Source organism: Delphinus delphis, chromosome 10, assembly GCF_949987515.2.
Source record: "Delphinus delphis chromosome 10, mDelDel1.2, whole genome shotgun sequence".
Taxonomy (NCBI): Eukaryota; Metazoa; Chordata; class Mammalia; order Artiodactyla; family Delphinidae; genus Delphinus; species Delphinus delphis.
Window position 1 is genome coordinate 58,483,650 of NC_082692.2, and position 16,686 is coordinate 58,500,335.

The following is a 16,686-nucleotide window of genomic DNA, read 5'->3' on the forward strand; positions in this document are numbered from 1 at the left end:
CTCTTCACCGTGCTCCGGTTTCAAGCTTCTGCTCCCTTAACCCGATCCTCAGGGCCTCCCTACCCCCACCCGGCCCGTGGGGAGGTGCGTCAGCCCTCAGGCCGGCGGTGTAGAAGTCAGGTCCGGCAGGCTGCTGGTAGGGGCAGGGGCAGCGGTCTTCTCCGATCAGAGACTGCAGGGGGGCTCACTGAGAACACTCAATCCTGTCCCTGGTCCGCTGTGTGACCTTGACAGGTCCCTGCCCCTCTCTGGTCCATGAGCCCTCCATCTGTGTAATGGGGAGAATGCCGACTGTGGCGGCCCAGGAGAGCCGGTTTCGGAATTGGTGAGGGAGATATAGAGGATCTGGGGCGGGAGAGAGGGCCATGCCAGCCACCTCGCTCGGCCCAGCCTGAAAGGATGGCCACGGGTCAGGCCGGAGCAGGATAGAGAGGGCACAGGTGCTAGCTTAGGTCCCAGGGATGACCCAGGAGGACTCCTGGGGATGAGCTAGGCCCTGGTAGGAGGGAGTGGCCAGGCTCACCCGGAGCCCAATGCTGGTCAGCACCTTGGGCAGCGGCCAGCACACTCCCCGGTGTCTGCCTGGCCCAGCCTAGCCCCACACCCCCTACCCCAGGGCACTTCCTCAAATAGCACAGCCTCCAGCTGGCATCCAGGGCCTGGATACACAGAGCACTGAGAGAGTGGGCAGGTGTGGCCACGGACACAGGCAGGAACCAGGGATGTGGCAGGCTGGGGCTCAGGGGCTGGTTGGCGTAATGGGGGTCAATGAGAAGCTATCGGCTAGACCTCCCTCCTCCCGTGGGGAGGTCACAGGAAGTAAAGGCAGCTCAGGAGGGTATGGAATCAGAGAAAGGGGCCCGGAGGAGGGGTGGATTTGTCAGGAGTTGAGAGAGACTTCCTGAGGGGAGTGGGAACCCTAGGGGCCAGAAATATGACTGAGGTGATGCAGAGGGAGTTTCTCCACAAGAAAGTCATCTGAGACCTTGGAGGAGCAGTTTGAGCAGAGGGTGGGGACCGGCCCACCTGAAAGGTATGGAGCAGTGAATGAAGGTGTAGAAGGCCGGCTGAGTGAAGACAATGCTTTCAAGAGCCTTCAGCGGGAAGGGGGAGGGGCCGAGAGTAGCGGCTAGGAGGGGGCACCAAATGGCAGGGGGCCTGGGAGGAGTGGGACATGGGCGGGGAGAATGGTGGCATGAGATGCCCAAGGGGCTGTCTCTCTTCAGAATGGGGACCGCTTCACCTCAGTGGGGACCATGAACTGGGCTAGGCAGGGCCGGGGGGCAGCGGTGCCCTCACCCAATCTGTCTCCCTCAGCCCCATCCAGGCTATGGGCGTCAAGACGGCCTTGCCCGCAGCAGAGCTGGGCCTGTACTCCCTGGTGCTGAGCGGGGCCCTAGGCTATGCTGGCCGGGGCCTCTTTGAGGCTTCACAAGGTAACAGCTGGGCCCCGGGACAGAGGGGTGGGACCGTTCTTCCGCTGGGGGTCTCAGGGCTCCACCCAGCAAGGCCAGAAACTTAGAGCTCCAGACTCAAGGGCAGTCCCTAGGCCTTGGGGCCAGGGGGTCGAGTCAGATGCAGCCACAGGGAGACTCAAATGCAGAAGCACTGACAGAGACCTGGGCAGAGCCAGAGAAAGAGAGAGAGTGTGTCTCAGACACTCAGGGATACAGAGACCTGGCCCCAGACACACAGTGAGACCCAGAGAGAAGCAGAGGCGGAGAGAGACCCAGGCCCTCTCCCGTCCCCCGAGGGTGGCATCAGCCTCGCTGTAGAGGCAGGTGTGGGTGCGAAGCGCCCTGAGACCAGACTCTGTTCTCAGGTGGGGCCCACAGGAAAGCCTTCCGGGAGTCTGTGCGACCTGGCTGGGAGTACATTGGCCGGAAGATGGTAGGTCCCCCACAGCGCAGGGTCCCTGACCGGGGTCTCTGATCCCTGGCCCATCTCTCCTGTCCCAAACCCTTCCCCGCTCTCCCCTGTTCCCAATGGTCCCACATAACAGAGGGCTGGCAATGGGGAAGGTCTCTGGCTTGAATTTTCAGCATCTTCAGTTTCTCCACGGGCCCCTCCTCTGTCCTCCTGGGGCCAGATCAAGCCTGCCTCAGACCCTGCTCATTTAGGAAACAAACCGAGACGGGCTTCCGCAGGGCCTCCAGCACCATCCTCCCCAGGAACAACGCAGTAATGGTGGAATGTCAGGCAATGTGCTGGACAGAGGGGGAGCTCGGAGCAGCAGGGCAGCCCACGTGGTGCCCCTCATTCCTCTCCACCTACCTTCCTGGTACTTCCCTCAGAGGGGAAGGCAGGGACCTCAGCCGTTGCTCTCCTCTAATGCACAAGAAGACTCTGGGGGCAGGGAAGGGGTTGAGACGCTGAGCAGCCCAAGCGCCAGCCCACTCTGCCCCCACCCACCTTAACCTGCCTGGGCCTGCCCCAGGACGTGGCTGACTTCGAGTGGGTGATGTGGTTCACCTCCTTCCGCAACGCCATCTTCCTCGCTCTCTCCGGACACGTGCTGTTTGCGAAACTCTGCACTATGGTTGCCCCCCAGGTGAGCTGGACCTGAGCCCCCCCCGCCTCCCCCTCCCCCTCAGCCACAAGGGTTGCGGGGAAGCCATTGGGCTCCCACCTCCGTTCACATGGAGAGGTAGACGAAGCCTCCTCCCTGCCCACAGCTCCGCTCCTGGATGTACGCTGTGTACGGGGCCCTGGCGGTGGTGGGCACGATGGGCCCGTGGTACCTGCTGCTGCTGCTTGGCCACTGCGTGGGCCTCTATGTTGTCTCACTCTTGCACCAGCCCTGGCTCTGTCTCGGCCTCGGCCTGGCCAGCCTCGCCTCTTTCAAGCTGGACCCCCTCATCTCCTGGCAGGTGTGTGCTGGGGCGGGGCAGGGGTGGAGGGTGCAGGGATAGGACCCCAGACCTCTCACCCCATCCAAAACGTTTGCCTCCTAAGTCTCCCCAAGCATTTCCTTCACTTTCCCACCCGTCTTCAAGCCTCTGACCATGGAGCGTGCCCTGCCCACAAGGTGGTCGCCTCCACCGCAGCAGAGACACGTCCAGCTCCTTCCCTGCTCTGCCCCAGCACTTATGAAATTGGCCCTCGGTGGCCAGTGTTGACGGGCGCTGGCAGAGAGGGTGACGGCAGGACCAGGCTGGGCCCCTGCAGGAGGCTGGGTGGGCTTCCCGGAGGCAAGGGGCCCCCTGGTGAGCTGGCGGCCTGTTCTCTCCCATCCAGAGCGGGTTTGTAACAGGGACTTTTGATCTTCAAGAGGTGCTGTTTCACGGGGGCAGTGGTTTCACGGTGCTGCGTTGTACCAGCTTTGCGCTGGAGAGCTGTGCCCACCCTGACCGCCGCTACTCCCTAGCTGACCTGCTCAAGTACAATTTCTACCTGCCCTTCTTCTTCTTCGGGCCCATTATGACCTTTGATCGCTTCCACGCTCAGGTGAGGGGACACCCTGTGGGCTCCCAAGACAGGACTGCGCCCCCCCCCCCGGGCGGAAGTGAACGCCCCTCAGACCCCAGAGGGGCCCGTGTCTCCACTCTCAGCGTCGCCAGGATGAAGCCGCGTCTCCCCTCACCCTCGCATCCCCAGACAGCTAGCTCGTGACTCACCGCTCAGACAGGGCTCCTCGCGCAGGGCTTACCTCCCCCACTCAGACCCTAGCCGTCCCTCAGGTGAGCCAGGTGGAGCCGGTGCGGCGAGAGGGCGAGCTGTGGCGCATCCGGGCCCAGGCGGGCCTCAGCGTGGTAGCCATCGTGGCCGTGGACATCTTCTTCCACTTCTTCTACATCCTCACCATCCCCAATGACCTCAAGTTCGCCAGCCGCCTCCCGGACAGCGCCCTCGGTGGGTGCGCGCCGGGCCCAGAACAGGGATGGGGTCGGGGCCGCCACTTCAGAAGGACGGACCCTCTGCGCCCCAACGGCGGCGGAGTCACAGCTGGGGAAGCTGGCGCCCCGGGGGACAGCACCTATCGCAGGGTGGGGGAGCGGGGATTTAGCCTTTGAAACGCGTGGGACTTGGAGGTAGGTTTGCCCCGTGACGCCGGGCAGCGGTACCAGACAGAGGCCGCCCACCTCGCCGGGGCCTGGGGCTGATTTCCCCAGCCGGATAGGGTCTCCCTGGGGCCAGCCCCTCCCCCCAGGACGTGGGGGCGGGGCCTCCGTGGGGGCGGGGCCTCCGTGGGGGCGGCCGGGGCGCAAGGACACCCCCACCCCCACCCCGAGCTGGGGAGAGAGTGTCCGTAGGGGAGGGCGGGGCTCCACGCCTCCCCTGGATTTGGGAAGACCCGGGGCGGGATGGGGGACGGGAGGGGAAGGTCGGTGTGATGCCCCCCGGGCCGTGACGACCCCCTGTCCCCAGCTGGCCTAGCCTACTCAAACCTGGTGTACGACTGGGTGAAGGCGGCCGTCCTCTTCGGCGTCGTCAACACCGTGGCGCGCCTCGACCACTTGGACCCGCCCCGGCCTCCCAAGTGCATCACAGCGCTCTACGTCTTCTCCGAGACGTGAGTGCGAGGTCCAGGGACTCGCCTCCGGGATCCCCACCTCCCCTTCGCCTCTTGCCCCAAGCCCCGGAGCTCATCTCCTGGCTGATTCCCACCCGTATGCTCTCCTCCCACAGGCACTTTGACCGTGGCATCAACGACTGGCTTTGCAGGTGAGTTGGGGTGGGGTGGGATGTCACAGCCATCCCCCAGGTGGCTGAGCAGGGCCGTGGCCAGGTGGGTCCACGTCTTCAAAGATCACCTCTGGGCCAGAGGAAGCAGGGACGGAGGGAGGAGGTCATGGCAGAGGTCGAAGTGAAAGACAGAGGTTTGGACTTGGGTGGGGCCCCTGGAGGTGAGAGAAATGGAGTGGAGACACACAGCAGGCAGCCTGGACAGCACCTGGCCGTGGATTGAGGGCATCAGGAGGGAGAGGGCGATGACTCCCAGGAAGTCGTGTGCCCGGAAGGACTCTGGTTGAAGGAGCTGGCAGAAGGGCCTGAAAGGAGCGGTCAGAGGAGCAGGAGAAAAGGCAGGACCGTGGGACACCCTGGAAGCTAAGGGAAGACCATCCTGGCATGGTAGGGGCAACTGGGTCAGATGCTGCTGGTGTCAAGGAAGCCAGAGACTGAGCGTGAGCGTGGGTGGCATGGAGGTTCTCAGCCTTTCCCCGGAGAGGCAGGGGCGGGGAGGAGTCGGGGCTGGGGACGTGGAGGACAGAGGAACCGCAGGGTAGTTCCCATGTGGACAGCTCCTGGAAGAAGCCTGGTACTGAAGGGGGACACACAGAAGTGGCCGAAGGGAGAAGTGGGTGTTTTAAAGACGGGAAATAATGGGACATGCTTGGGTGCCGAGGGGAATTATTCAATAGAAAGGAGGAAGTTGGCAGCGCAGGATAGAGGGGTGATTGATGGAGTGAGCTCCCTGAGAAGGGGAGGAGGCGATGGAACCAGGCAGAGCTCTGGCTTCGGCCACCGAGGAGGAAGAAAGGCCAGTGTGGATGCAGAAGAATGGCAGGTGAGTGTGGAAAGGTGAGGGATTCCTCCTGAAAGCTTCGGTTTTCTCCATGAAGTAGGAGGCAAGGTCATCAGCTGAGAGACGCAGGGTTGGGGATGGAGGGAGGCACACAGATGCTGCCTCTCTCCTCCTGCCTAGATCACCACACCCATTCACGCGTGCAGGAGAGATGAGGTGGAGTAGCCACGGCAGAGCCTGAGAGAAGATGCTGGCCAGAGAAACCGTGGCACTGACAGCTCAAGTGGGGTTGGCGGTAGTGGGTTTACAGATTCTAATATGTGAAGGTGTGGGGTTTTTCCCATCAGGGCTTCGCTTCCTGGGTGCAGGTGAGGAGAAAGTGGGTGATTGGGCTTTCCCAGATGGGTGAGAAGGAAGAAGTGAGGGAGAAGGGTTTTTAGGTTATTTGTAATGATGACTCATTGAATACAGTTAAGAAGGGTGGTAAAAATAGGAGGGGGTCACAAGATGAGGAAGGTGGGGGGGAGGTCAATGAGATTGAAGAAGTGGAGCTAGGGACTCAGGTCAGGTGGGGGGGGCAGGGTGAAGGATGGGAATTAGGAAGGAATCAAACAAGTGGTGCAAAAGTTGGGGTGTGGCCATGGGAGTGGGTGACTGAGGTGGAGTGGAAAAGAAACCATTGGTGAAACGAGGAGGTCAAGGAACAGAGAGGCTGGTTATGCAATAGGTCTTCTATTGAATTTATTTAACAGATATTTATTGAGTATCTACTATGTGCCAGGCACTGTTCTAGGCACTGGGGATACAGCAGTGAACATGACAAAGGCTGTGAACTCATGGAACTTACAGCCTAGTGGAGAGAAACAGACCATAAACAGGTTAAAAAAAAAGATAATTTTAGAGAGTGGTAAGCGTTATGAAGAAAATAAAAGAGTGTAATGGGGTAGAAGCTTCTTTAGTTGGGGTTTGGGTAGGCCTCTGTGAGATGAGCTGAGACTTGAGTGATAACGAAATTTGGAGAAGGGAATTCCAGGCAGAGGGAACAACAGGTGCAAAGGTCTTGAGACAGGAGCCAGCTGTGTGTGTCTGAGTATCAGAAAGACCAGTAAGGGGACAGCATAGTGAATGAAGGGGAGAGTGGTGGGTGATAGGTCAGGGTGGGAGGCAGAAACCAGATGACGTGGGATCTTCTAGCCACAGGAAGGTGGTTGAGTTTATTCTAACTGTAATGAGGAGCTATCGCGGGAGGGTGCGATTGTGGAAGTGAGGTGAGCTGGGTTACACTGTTAAAAGATGCCTCTAGCTGCTGTGTGGACAACAGACAGTAGGGGGCAGAGGCAGAAGCAGGGAGATGACTTAAGAGGCTCTTGCAATGATCTGTGTGACAGGAGATGATCCCCTGGACTAGGGTGGTGTTAGTGGAGGTGATAAGCAGTGCTCAGGACCGAGTGGAGCCCGTATAGCATTTGCTGGTCTGGATGTGAGTGGAGAGGGGAATTGAGAATCCAAGATGGTACCAAGGCTTCTGGCCAGCAACTGAATGGATGGTGGTATCATTAGCTGAGATGGGAATGAAGTAGGTTTGGGCAGGGATGGGGGAGTTGGTCCTTCATTTGAGATGTCTGGTAACAGTTGGATATATGAGTCAGGAGAGAGACTAGAGAGACAGATTTGGGGCCTGTCAGCATAGAGACAGTATTCAGAGTCTGAATGAGATCGCTTGGAGAAATGAAGGCAGCTAGAGAAGACAGGAAGTTCAAGGCTGAGCCCTCCACATTTTGAAGCTGGGTAGAAGAGAGGCAGCCACCTGAGGCCCAGGGTGTTGAATGTGCCCAGGATGATAGCGTTGAGGAAGCTGCCCCCGTGGTGTATCCTTTGCCCGTCTCCCACCTGCCTTTCCCCACACTCCCAGCGGCCCCTTTTCCCGCCTTGCCTGCAGGTACGTGTATGACCACGTCGGTGGGGAGCACTCTGAGGTGATCCCAGAGCTGGTGGCCACTGTGGCCACGTTTGCCGTCACCACTCTGTGGCTCGGACCTTGTGATACTGTCTACTTGTGGTCATGCCTAAACTGCTTTGGCCTCAACTTTGAGCTCTGGGTACAGAAGCTGGCAGAGTGGGGGCCCCTGGCACGAATTGAGGTGAGCAAGGAAGGTCTGGGGCTGGGTTGTCTGGGGCACTGGAGGGGGTGGCACTACTGCTCTCTGGAGTCTTCCAGCCACACTTGGCTGCCAGGCCAGGACTTTCTCACTACCACCCCCCTCCGGGTCGTCGGGGCAATGGCCCCCTCTGTGGGTACCTGGCCCTCCCTTCCCTCCTGCAGGGTCGGGGGGCACCCAGGCCTGGCTGCGTTGTTCAGGCCCTGCCCTCTCTCCAGAGTTCAGTTTCCCATCTTTTAACAATGAGGGACAGCTGACCGGGGACTCTCAGGGACACAGGCATATCCCCAGGACCCAGGTGGCCACCTAGGCAAGGCCTCTGACCCGCCACGTCCTCTTTCCCCTGGGCCTCTTACCTCACTGCCTATGTTGTCCTGGACCCAGCAGGCCTCTCTGTCGGAGCAGATGTCCCGCAGGGTCCGAGCCATCTTTGGGGCCATGAACTTCTGGGCCATCATCATGTACAACCTCGTAAGCCTGAACAGCTTTGAGTTCACAGAGCTGGTCGCCAAGCGCCTGCTACTCACAGGTGAGGGACGGGGGATACGGAATATGCCAGGTATCGACCTCAAGGACTGTGACCTCCTGAAATGTCCCCACCCCACCGCAATTCCCCAGGGACTCAGCAGGGAGGCACAGTCAAGCGGGGAGAGAGAAGAGTCACTGGGGGAAAGGGGAGCTGCTTCCAGGCGCGCATGACCTCTTCCCCACACAGGGTTCCCCCAGACCACGCTGGCCGTCCTGTTTGTCACCTACTGTGGTGTCCAGCTGGTGAAGGAGCGAGAGCGAACCCTGATGCTGGAGGAGGAGCAGAAGCAGGACAAAGAGAAGTCGGAGTAGGGGAGAGGGGGAGACGGATGGGCTCTGCTCAGCTGTTCCTGGGAGGGGCCCGACTGATACAATAAAAGACTTTTTACCGCGCTTTGGCTCTCCCCTGCCCCTTCCTCCAGCAGTCTCCTGGCTCCCCGTCCAGGCTGGATGAGGAGCTGGAGGTTCAGGGAGGGGGCTCAAGCTCTTGGCGCAAACAGGACGTGTAGGAGACACACGTGGAGGGCAGAGACCACCGACCTTGGCAGCCCAGCCGCTGAACACGGAAGCCCCAGGTCTTCAAACCACCTGGTCGCTGACGCTTGGAGCACCTGACCCCAGACCCCGAGCTGCTGGCTCGGAAGGCACTTTATTCTTCTTACAGGAGACTTACCCAGGCTGCAAGGTGCACTCGATGGGGAACCACCCCCCCATCTGACGGGCGAGGAGACTGAGTTCTGTGGAGAGTTTACGGGCACACACAGTCGGGCTGGGGCTGGGCCGGGATGCAGCCTGACCACCCCCCGAGGTTCTGCCTCATGGACCAGGAACACGCGGGATATGGAGACACCGGAGTTTCTCGTCCCTGCCCGAAAGGCTAGCTCCAGGCAGCGAATTCCCTTTCCTGGCTGAAGCGGCCCCTCGGGCACTGTGACGGGATGGGATACAGGTGGGCTTTGCCTCTCCCAGACTCCTCCCTGGAGCCCGCATCCCAGAAGGCCGGGCCTGTGTGGGCTGCAGCATGGGGGGCGCGCAGTCAGGTCCTCTGGGCGGGTCACAGCTTGGTCAGGCGCAGCACGTTGAGCCGTACAGGTAGGAAGGTCGCGCCAGCGGCATAGGCGATCTCCCGCAGGACCCCCTCCCACTTCTTCTCATCCTCATTGTACCTGGGGTGGGAGGAGTGCAGACACGGACGAGGAGCTCGGTCAGCCAAGTCCTGGGTGGGACCCAGCAGGGAGGGGTGGCTGGGTGCAGTAGGCCGCCCCTGGGGAGTGCCGCCCCCCAGCCTCAGGCCCATCTCCAGGAAGGCCAGGTCTTGGAGAGCGCCCACGCTCTGGGAAAGGGGTCCCACCCCCAAAGAACACCTGCCCTACCTTCCAGGAAGAGCCCCCTCTCAGGAAGCCCACACTCCTTGAAGTCCACCTCCCTCCAGGAAGGTCTGCACCTCCCCAAACCCCTCCTCTTGAGAATTTCTGTACTCAACTCTCCGAGAAGTGCCCCCGGGGTCCTGCCCTCCCAGCAGCACTGCCCTCTAGAGGCTGCCTGCAGCACTGAGCATCACTGAAGGTTCAGAAGCTGCCCCAGGCTGCCGAAACCTCTCCCCTCCACCCCCAGCTAGGACCAGCCATAGAAGCAATGGCTCTGAGAAGCTGGGATCCAGCTACTTCTCAATCCCGACCCAGCTCTCCCCGTCAGGAGGGAGGGGAGAGGGAAGAACTGGCTGCCTCTCAGGGCCTGTTCTGCTCCCTGGGGCCCGGTTCTGTGGGTCTGGGCCCTAACCTTGGCACCAGGTCCTGACTGACACTGTCGATGCCCCACAGGGGGGCGTGGTACCATGTGTGCAAACCCAGACTTTCCCAACAAACTGGAGAGACCCTGGGCTGAGCGAGGCATGTCTGCTGCCCTGTGCCCACAGGATTTCCTGGAAGAGGGATCAGCTCTGCCCACAGATGAGCCTGCTGGGCGCTGCCTCGGTGCCCAGCTGGCCTTGCTCACGATTCCCCTCACCTCCCTAGGGCCAGGCTCACCTCCAGATGTCGTTGAGCTCTGTGGGAACCAGCTCCCCGGACTCAGTCTCCAGTGTGGCAAAGCCGCCGATGGCATAGAGCGTGCCCGCCAGGCTGACCAGGCTGAGCGAGCTGCGCTCTTGTGGGAAGGCCTCAAAGGGCGCCCACCTGGCAGGAAGGAGGGGGCGTGAGGAGGTGCCTCACCCGCCCCCGGGGGGCCGCAGCGAGCACAGTGACTGTCGCCCGCCAGCACTCACAGCTTCAGCTGCACCCTGCAAAATCCGACTCCCAGGCACCCGTGCTCCCAGCCCAACCTGCTTCCTGACCTCTCGGGAATGCCCTCTGGTCTTCACTTCTTCCCCATTCTCTTGCCCCTCCCGTTTCCCTCCACTGTCCCCTTGTCATTCCATCTAACCTGCCCCATGAAACCCACCAGGGCTCTCCCCAGTGTCCCGCCTTTGCTCCTGAACCAACTCCAGCTTGCTACCTCAGTGACCATTGAGACCGTCCCTTGCACTCCTGCCCCGTCCCTTTTCTCCCCTTCACGGCCCAGTGACTCTCAAGGTGCCTTCACTCCCCTCCCCTGGCTCCCGAAGTTGGGTCTTCATCCCTCCAAAACTGCTCTCGGGTCCCCAGCCACCACAGGGCTCTGGAATCCAGGGTCCACATATGCACTTCTGCTGATGTGACTTTCTTCATTTCCCACCTCCCAGCCTCACCTCTTGGGATTCCTTGCTGAATAATGCATCTGCCCCTGCTGCCCCCAGGGCTTGGGCCTCGGCTTCTCCCACTAACATCCTCTCCCTGAGGGAGCTTGTCCCCTCCGAGTACTGTCCCCCCTCCCCAGATCTCACCCTCGAGCTCTCTCTTTGCCCTAGTGGGCTCCTCCTGGACACCCAGGCACCTCAAATCCACATGTTTTAACTCGACCCTCACTTTTCCTACCTAACTTCAACAGTTCTTCGATAAATGACCTCCTTGGGACTTCCCTGGTGGCACAGTGGTTAAGAATCCGTCTGCCAATGCAGGGGACACGGGTTTGAGCCCTGTTCTGGGAAGATACCACATGCTGTGGAGCAGCTAAGCCCGTGCGCCACAACTACTGAGCCCGCGTGCCACAACTACTGCAGCCTGCACGCCTAGAGCCCGTGCTCCTCAACAAGAGAAGCCACCACTATGAGAAGCCTGCGCACCACAACGAATAGTAGCCCCCGTTCGCCGCAGCTAGAGAAAGCCTGCGCGCAGCAACGAAGACCCAACACAGCCAAAAATAAATGAATAAATTAATTAATTTAAAAAAAATGACCTCTCACCCTCACTCAAAAGCATCCACCTCTCCCTCTCACCCCCACCATCCAATCAATTGCTACATCCTGTTTCTTCTGTCTGCTAAACTCTTGCTACTGAGTATGGTCCATGGACTGGCAGCGTCAGCATCACCAGGGAGTTTATTAGAAATATACTCTGAGGTCCCTCCCCATACCTGAGAATCAGAATCTGCAGTCAGAGCGTGATCCCCAGGGATTCATGGGCACATGAAAAGCGCTGGCCTAAGTCTTTCTCCAGTGCATCCTCTCTGCCCCATCCCTGCTGTACCCCCAGCTCCAGACCACCATCACTTCTTGCTATACAGCTGTACCCCTGCCTCCTAGGAAATCCCTAATCTCTACATGAGCTGCCATGAGGCATCTTAGGAAAACACAGAAGGGAGCTTAAAACCCGTCAGAGGCATTTCATTACTCTCAGGATAAAGTCCCTCAGCCCGACTGCGCCCTCTCCAGCCCCAGTACCCACAATCCCCACCTCCCTTCACCCACCACACACTCCATCCAACCTGACCAATGCCCTCTCCTCCAGTGAGCCTGCCTTTTTTCTCCTAAATGCCTTGGCACCAGCCTTCCTTTGCCTTTGGGCATCCTTCTCCCACCACCTCTTTAGCTAGTGAGTCCAACTGGTCTGCCAGCTCAGTTTTCTTCCCGATCTCCCAGGGCAGGGCAGCTTCTGTCTCAGTCACTGCTGTATCCCTAGCACCAGGCCAGTGCCTGGTACGAGTCTCTGAATGAGGAACCTGGCATCTCCGGGGAGCTCTCTCCTGCAGACCAGGCTGGCCACAACCCTTGTGGGGGAAGCCCACCTCACTGCTGATCAGAGTAGAGGGGCTAGTTCTGTGCTGATGTCCAAGCTGCACGGTGGAGACTCAAGACAGAGGCTATGTTTCCTGCCAGGGCAGACACAGAGAGGTCTGACATAGGCCCAAAGCCACACAGCCGGGCTGGTACAGTGGGGCCCTTCGTCCCTGGCTGTCCAGTGGAACGGGGGCAGGGAGGGGGGAAGCAGCCATACTTGCCGTCCACGATGTTGTACACCTCAGCTGAACTGGTCAGCCCTGTGTCTGTGACCCCAGCAGCCACAAAAATGCGGCCGTCATGGATGGTGGCCCCGAAGAGTGAGCGGGCAGTCTTCATGGGGGCCAGCTCCCTCCACTCGAACTTCTTAGGGTCATAGACGCACATCTTGTTCAGGCACTTCCTGTGGCGGGGCGGGGTGGGGGGGGCGCGCAGTGAGTGAGAAGCAGGAGGCGGGAGCAGAGCCGCCTCTTCCCTTGGCCCAGTCCCTCCAGCTGCCTCTCAAGGCAGTCAGGACAGACCCCTGACAGCCTCGGGGAGACTCTGCTTCCGTTCTACCCGCCGACCCGGCTGCTGCACTCCTTTCTGGCCCGCGCCTCACCTGTCGCTACCCTTGCCGCCAATGACGTAGACAAGGTCCATATGCGAGAGCACAGAGTGGCCGTACACGGCATAAGGCAGCGGGTCCGATTCGCCCCATTTGAACGACCTAGAGGGGAGGGGAGTAGGGCGCTCTCAGCCCCCGTCTCTGCATCCACCCACCACCCAACACATATTGGGACGCCCCCGATTCGTTACCGGAACTCCCAGACCTCTTAGCTCCTCGCTCCCACCCCACCTGCCAACCGCGCCCAGCCCCTACCCAAGCCCGCCTCCGCCCCTAGCCCTGGGCTCTCGCTCCCCCGCCACGCCCCGCCGCCGTCCCGGACCAGCCCCCAGGCTCCTCGGGCCCGCCCCCAGGCCGCGCTCACAGCCTGTCGTAGCACATGACCGAGTCCAGGCTGCGCTCGTCGTCCTTGAGCTCTCGGCCGCCGACCACGTAGATGGAGTTAAGAGCCTCTCCCAGGCCGAAGAGGCAGCGCGGCGAGGGCAGCGGCGGCATCCCCAGCCACTCTGAGTCCAGGTGGTCAAACTGCGGGCCGGGTGGCCAGTCAGCGACCGCCCCCCACGTCCCCCACCAACCCACCGCCCCAGTCCCAGCCCGGCCCCACCGCGGCCCCGTCTGGCCACCCCCAGGTCACAGAGGAGTCCGGGTCTCCAGGTAGGGCCAGCGCAGACTGCAGGCGGTGCCTGGAGACAGTGCCTCTCCTCCTATCTGGCTGAGAACAGCCGACCGTCCCACCCCGCGTAGGTGCCGGGAGACCACCGTTATAGCACCGTGATGGGGCATCCCATACAGAGCTGAGAAGGGGCCTCTGAGAGGGAGGCCCAGCTGCCGTCCTGGCCTTCCCCAGTACAACTCCTGAACTGAGGCCTGCCTGCTCCCTGTTTTCCACTCCATCCCACTGCACAGGAAACATCCAAATACAGCCACTCACCCCTTAAAATCTACAGTGTAAGTCTGCGACCCTGTGTACCCCAACAGGTTTTTTTTTTTTCCTTTACTGGCGCACCCCTGCGGCTTGTGGGATCTCAGTTTCCCCACCAGGGGTTGAACCTGGGCCCCCGGCAGTGAGTGGAGTCCTAACCACTGGACCGCCAGGAAATTTCCCCCAACAGTCTTTTAATAACCATACTAGGGGCTCATCTTTTGGGAGAGTTTTCTGAGGGCTGAGCACTGTGCTGTTGAACACTTTATAACCTTCAGACAACCTTATCAAGCAAGGAAGAGTAATATCCCCATTTACGAACAGAGGCCCAGAGAGAATAAACAATGTGCCCATGATGTGCCTCGGCTGGTAGAGACGCCCCCCCTCCCACCCGCCCCAGCTTAACCCTGGCACCACAGGGCCCCTCACCCTTCTCAAACCTGGTCAGGCCTCACTCAGCACACCACTCACTGCAGGCTCCTTCCCATCTCCGTCCCCTGCTCACTGGTTCCCAGCCTGAAGCACTGCACCCTCCCCTCCATGTCTCCAAATTCACCCAACTAGCAAGGCTCACACCTGCATGGCCAGTCACCAGAAAACCATTCCTGCCCTCTGAGATCCCACTGTCACATTATAACTTGGACTGGGCACCCCACTCTCCTGGTCCTTCCTAGGCCTCAGTTTCCCCATCTGTGCAATGGGAAAGCAAGGGAGGATGGTCCCTCTGTTTGAGACACTCCGTTCCACATTCCAGTCCCAGCCTCATGCATAGTTGTTGGCCAGGACCCCTACACTGACCTTGTTCTTCCTTCTCACTGTCCCTGACCCCACCTGCTGTGCAGAGCTAGGGCCTCCAACATATCAGACCATCCTGAGGCTGACATCTCCCTGAAACTGAGACACCAAAGTTGTGCATCTTATTGTCAACTGCCTGTAACTATCTTCAGCCTTCAGGCAAGCGGCTGTCAGTCATCCTCCCCGGTCTACATCTCAGCCTAGACCCAATGACATTCCCCAACAAGTAGACACGGGCCTCTCCTGGGCCCCAGGGCTGCCCAGAAATCAGAACTGGCCACGACCCTCCCAAGGCTGGCCAGGCACCTGCAAGAAGTAAGCACTCATGGGGTCCTCTTTGTTATCCTCATTGTAGAAAAGGCCCCCAGCCACGAAGACCTGGTTCTCCTTGGTCACTAGACTGACGTGGTTCTTGGGGATCTGGGTGGAGAGGGAGGCACAGTAGCACTCGTTGGCTGCCGGGTCATAGGCCACGGCGCCCTCCTCACTGATCATGAAGATGAGGTCCTGTAGGAACATGCCAAAGCGCAGGGTGTCATTGAGGATCCCGGGTAGGACGCGCTCGGCCTCCTCTTCATCCTCCTCCGCCTTGGCTTCGGCTGTGCCCTTGTCAGTGGCCTTGGCCCCCGCTGCCTCTTTCCCCTTCTGCTTCTTCTTGCGCAGCACGGTGATGCGGCCCTCGTGTGCATCCTTCACCATCTGCACCTTGCGCAGCAGCTCAGGCTGGGCACGCACGAGAGGGTGGCGCTCCACGCGGCTCTCTAGGAAGGCGCGCGGCAGCAGGCGGCAGCGCACGCTCTCGAAGACGGTGGGCAGCGAGCGCTGGCGCTCGGCCTTCCCCTCGGCGTCGCCGCTGCTCGCCCATCTCATCACCGCCTCGAACACGGCCTCCTCCTTCTCCACGTTGAGGCCATCGCTGGAGATGATGGCGATGAGCTCGTCAGCCGAGAGCCCGAGGAAGTCGGCGTCGCGGGCCACCAGCGAGAAGCGCGCGCAGATGAAGTCGCGGGCGGCCACGGCAAGGCGCGCGCAGTCGAGCAGGAGGCCTAGGCGGAAGACCGCCAGGCAGTTGGCGAGGCACAGGCGCTTCTGGAGGAAGGACACGCAGATGGTGAAGATGGATGGGATCTGGAAGCGGTGCGCCGTGGCGAACAGGTCCTGCACGCTTGCCTCGTCCAGCGCGATCTCTGATGTGTACAGGTAGTGTAGCACCTGGGCCACCACGTCAGGGGACACCTCCTCCAGGCGCAGCTCGCCCGCGCGCTCGGGCTCGGCCAGGAAGCGTGCCCGGAAGTAGGGGCTGCAGGCAGCCAGCACCAGGCGGTGGCATGGGAACTCACGCTCACCCACCCGCACCACGCAGTCGAGGAACTTGCCGTGGTCTAGCATGTCCTTGAGCCCGTCCTGCAGGAGCGTCTGCTGGTACAGCCGCTGCTCCTCCGCCTGCTCCAAGCCCGACGCCATGGTGGGTGGCCTTCTCTCCGCACTCCCTGCCTTCTTGCTGGGTCGCGCACAGTCTACGCAGCTGTCGGAGCCGGACTATATATAGAGGTGGACTGGGCCCTGTAAGGCGAGCTGCCTGGCCTCCTGCACATGACGCAGAGGGGACAGCTGGGCTGAGGCCCCCTCCCAGAGCAGTCTTGACTCAGCCCAGGGGCTCATGGGATAGGGGTGGGGTGTCTCTGTCCTCCCTGAAAGATGAGGGCCTCGCTGTCTCATTTCTAAACGGAGCACAGAGAGGCTTTGACGTCTTTCCTTGGTTGGGTGATACCTCTCAGGGGAGGGGATGACCCAAGCTCCGCCCCTCAGTCCAAGGAGAGGGAAGCCTTTGAGTCCCTCTTCCAGGGTCTCCCTTCCTTCATGCCTTCTCCGCCTTTCTACCCAGGTGCCTCTAGCCTCCTCCTTGGAGTGTATCTTGCTCCAGCCACCCCTGGACGCAGTGTGCTTGGGTTTCCTGCTCAATGAACTTGGGCATGGGGACCCTGTTGCCTCAACTTTAAAGTGGGAAGACTTTTCCCCTTTCTGCCCCAGCTCTGAGAGCCTCCTTGGACTGTGCAAGGAAGCAAGAAGGTACTT

General features: G+C 60.5%; 2 protein-coding genes across 2 annotated transcripts; one reads left to right on the forward strand and one right to left on the reverse strand.

Annotated features, from left to right (window-relative positions):
* The first annotated feature begins 1,330 nt into the window (after positions 1-1,330).
* On the forward strand, positions 1,331-8,665 carry HHATL (hedgehog acyltransferase like). The gene is made up of 11 exons (XM_060022257.1): positions 1,331-1,436; positions 1,823-1,890; positions 2,438-2,551; positions 2,676-2,870; positions 3,238-3,447; positions 3,681-3,852; positions 4,369-4,513; positions 4,630-4,665; positions 7,407-7,608; positions 8,014-8,155; positions 8,342-8,665. Exons 1-11 carry the CDS (start codon positions 1,331-1,333, stop codon positions 8,464-8,466), a joined length of 1,515 nt encoding a protein of 504 aa, XP_059878240.1. The 3' UTR covers positions 8,467-8,665.
* Positions 8,666-9,183: 518 nt separating this feature from the next.
* Positions 9,184-16,074, reverse strand: KLHL40 (kelch like family member 40). Its single transcript, XM_060022255.1, has 6 exons — positions 14,917-16,074; positions 13,258-13,418; positions 12,888-12,995; positions 12,504-12,689; positions 10,182-10,328; positions 9,184-9,320 (listed from the first exon to the last, which is right to left on the reverse strand). Exons 1-6 carry the CDS (start codon positions 16,072-16,074, stop codon positions 9,209-9,211), a joined length of 1,872 nt encoding a protein of 623 aa, XP_059878238.1. The 3' UTR covers positions 9,184-9,208.
* Positions 16,075-16,686: the final 612 nt, after the last annotated feature.

Coding starts and splice junctions, on each gene's coding strand:
- HHATL (XM_060022257.1), top strand. CDS start 1,331: ATGGGCGTCAAGACGGCCTTGCCCGCAGCAGAGCTGGGCCTGTACTCC. Junction 7,609..8,013: donor GGCCCCTGGCACGAATTGAG/GTGAGCAAGGAA, acceptor TGGACCCAGCAG/GCCTCTCTGTCGGAGCAGAT. Junction 8,156..8,341: donor CAAGCGCCTGCTACTCACAG/GTGAGGGACGGG, acceptor TTCCCCACACAG/GGTTCCCCCAGACCACGCTG.
- KLHL40 (XM_060022255.1), bottom strand. CDS start 16,074: ATGGCGTCGGGCTTGGAGCAGGCGGAGGAGCAGCGGCTGTACCAGCAG. Junction 12,690..12,887: donor GGCGGCAAGGGTAGCGACAG/GTGAGGCGCGGG, acceptor GCCCCGCCACAG/GAAGTGCCTGAACAAGATGT. Junction 9,321..10,181: donor GAGCTCAACGACATCTGGAG/GTGAGCCTGGCC, acceptor CTCCCACCCCAG/GTACAATGAGGATGAGAAGA.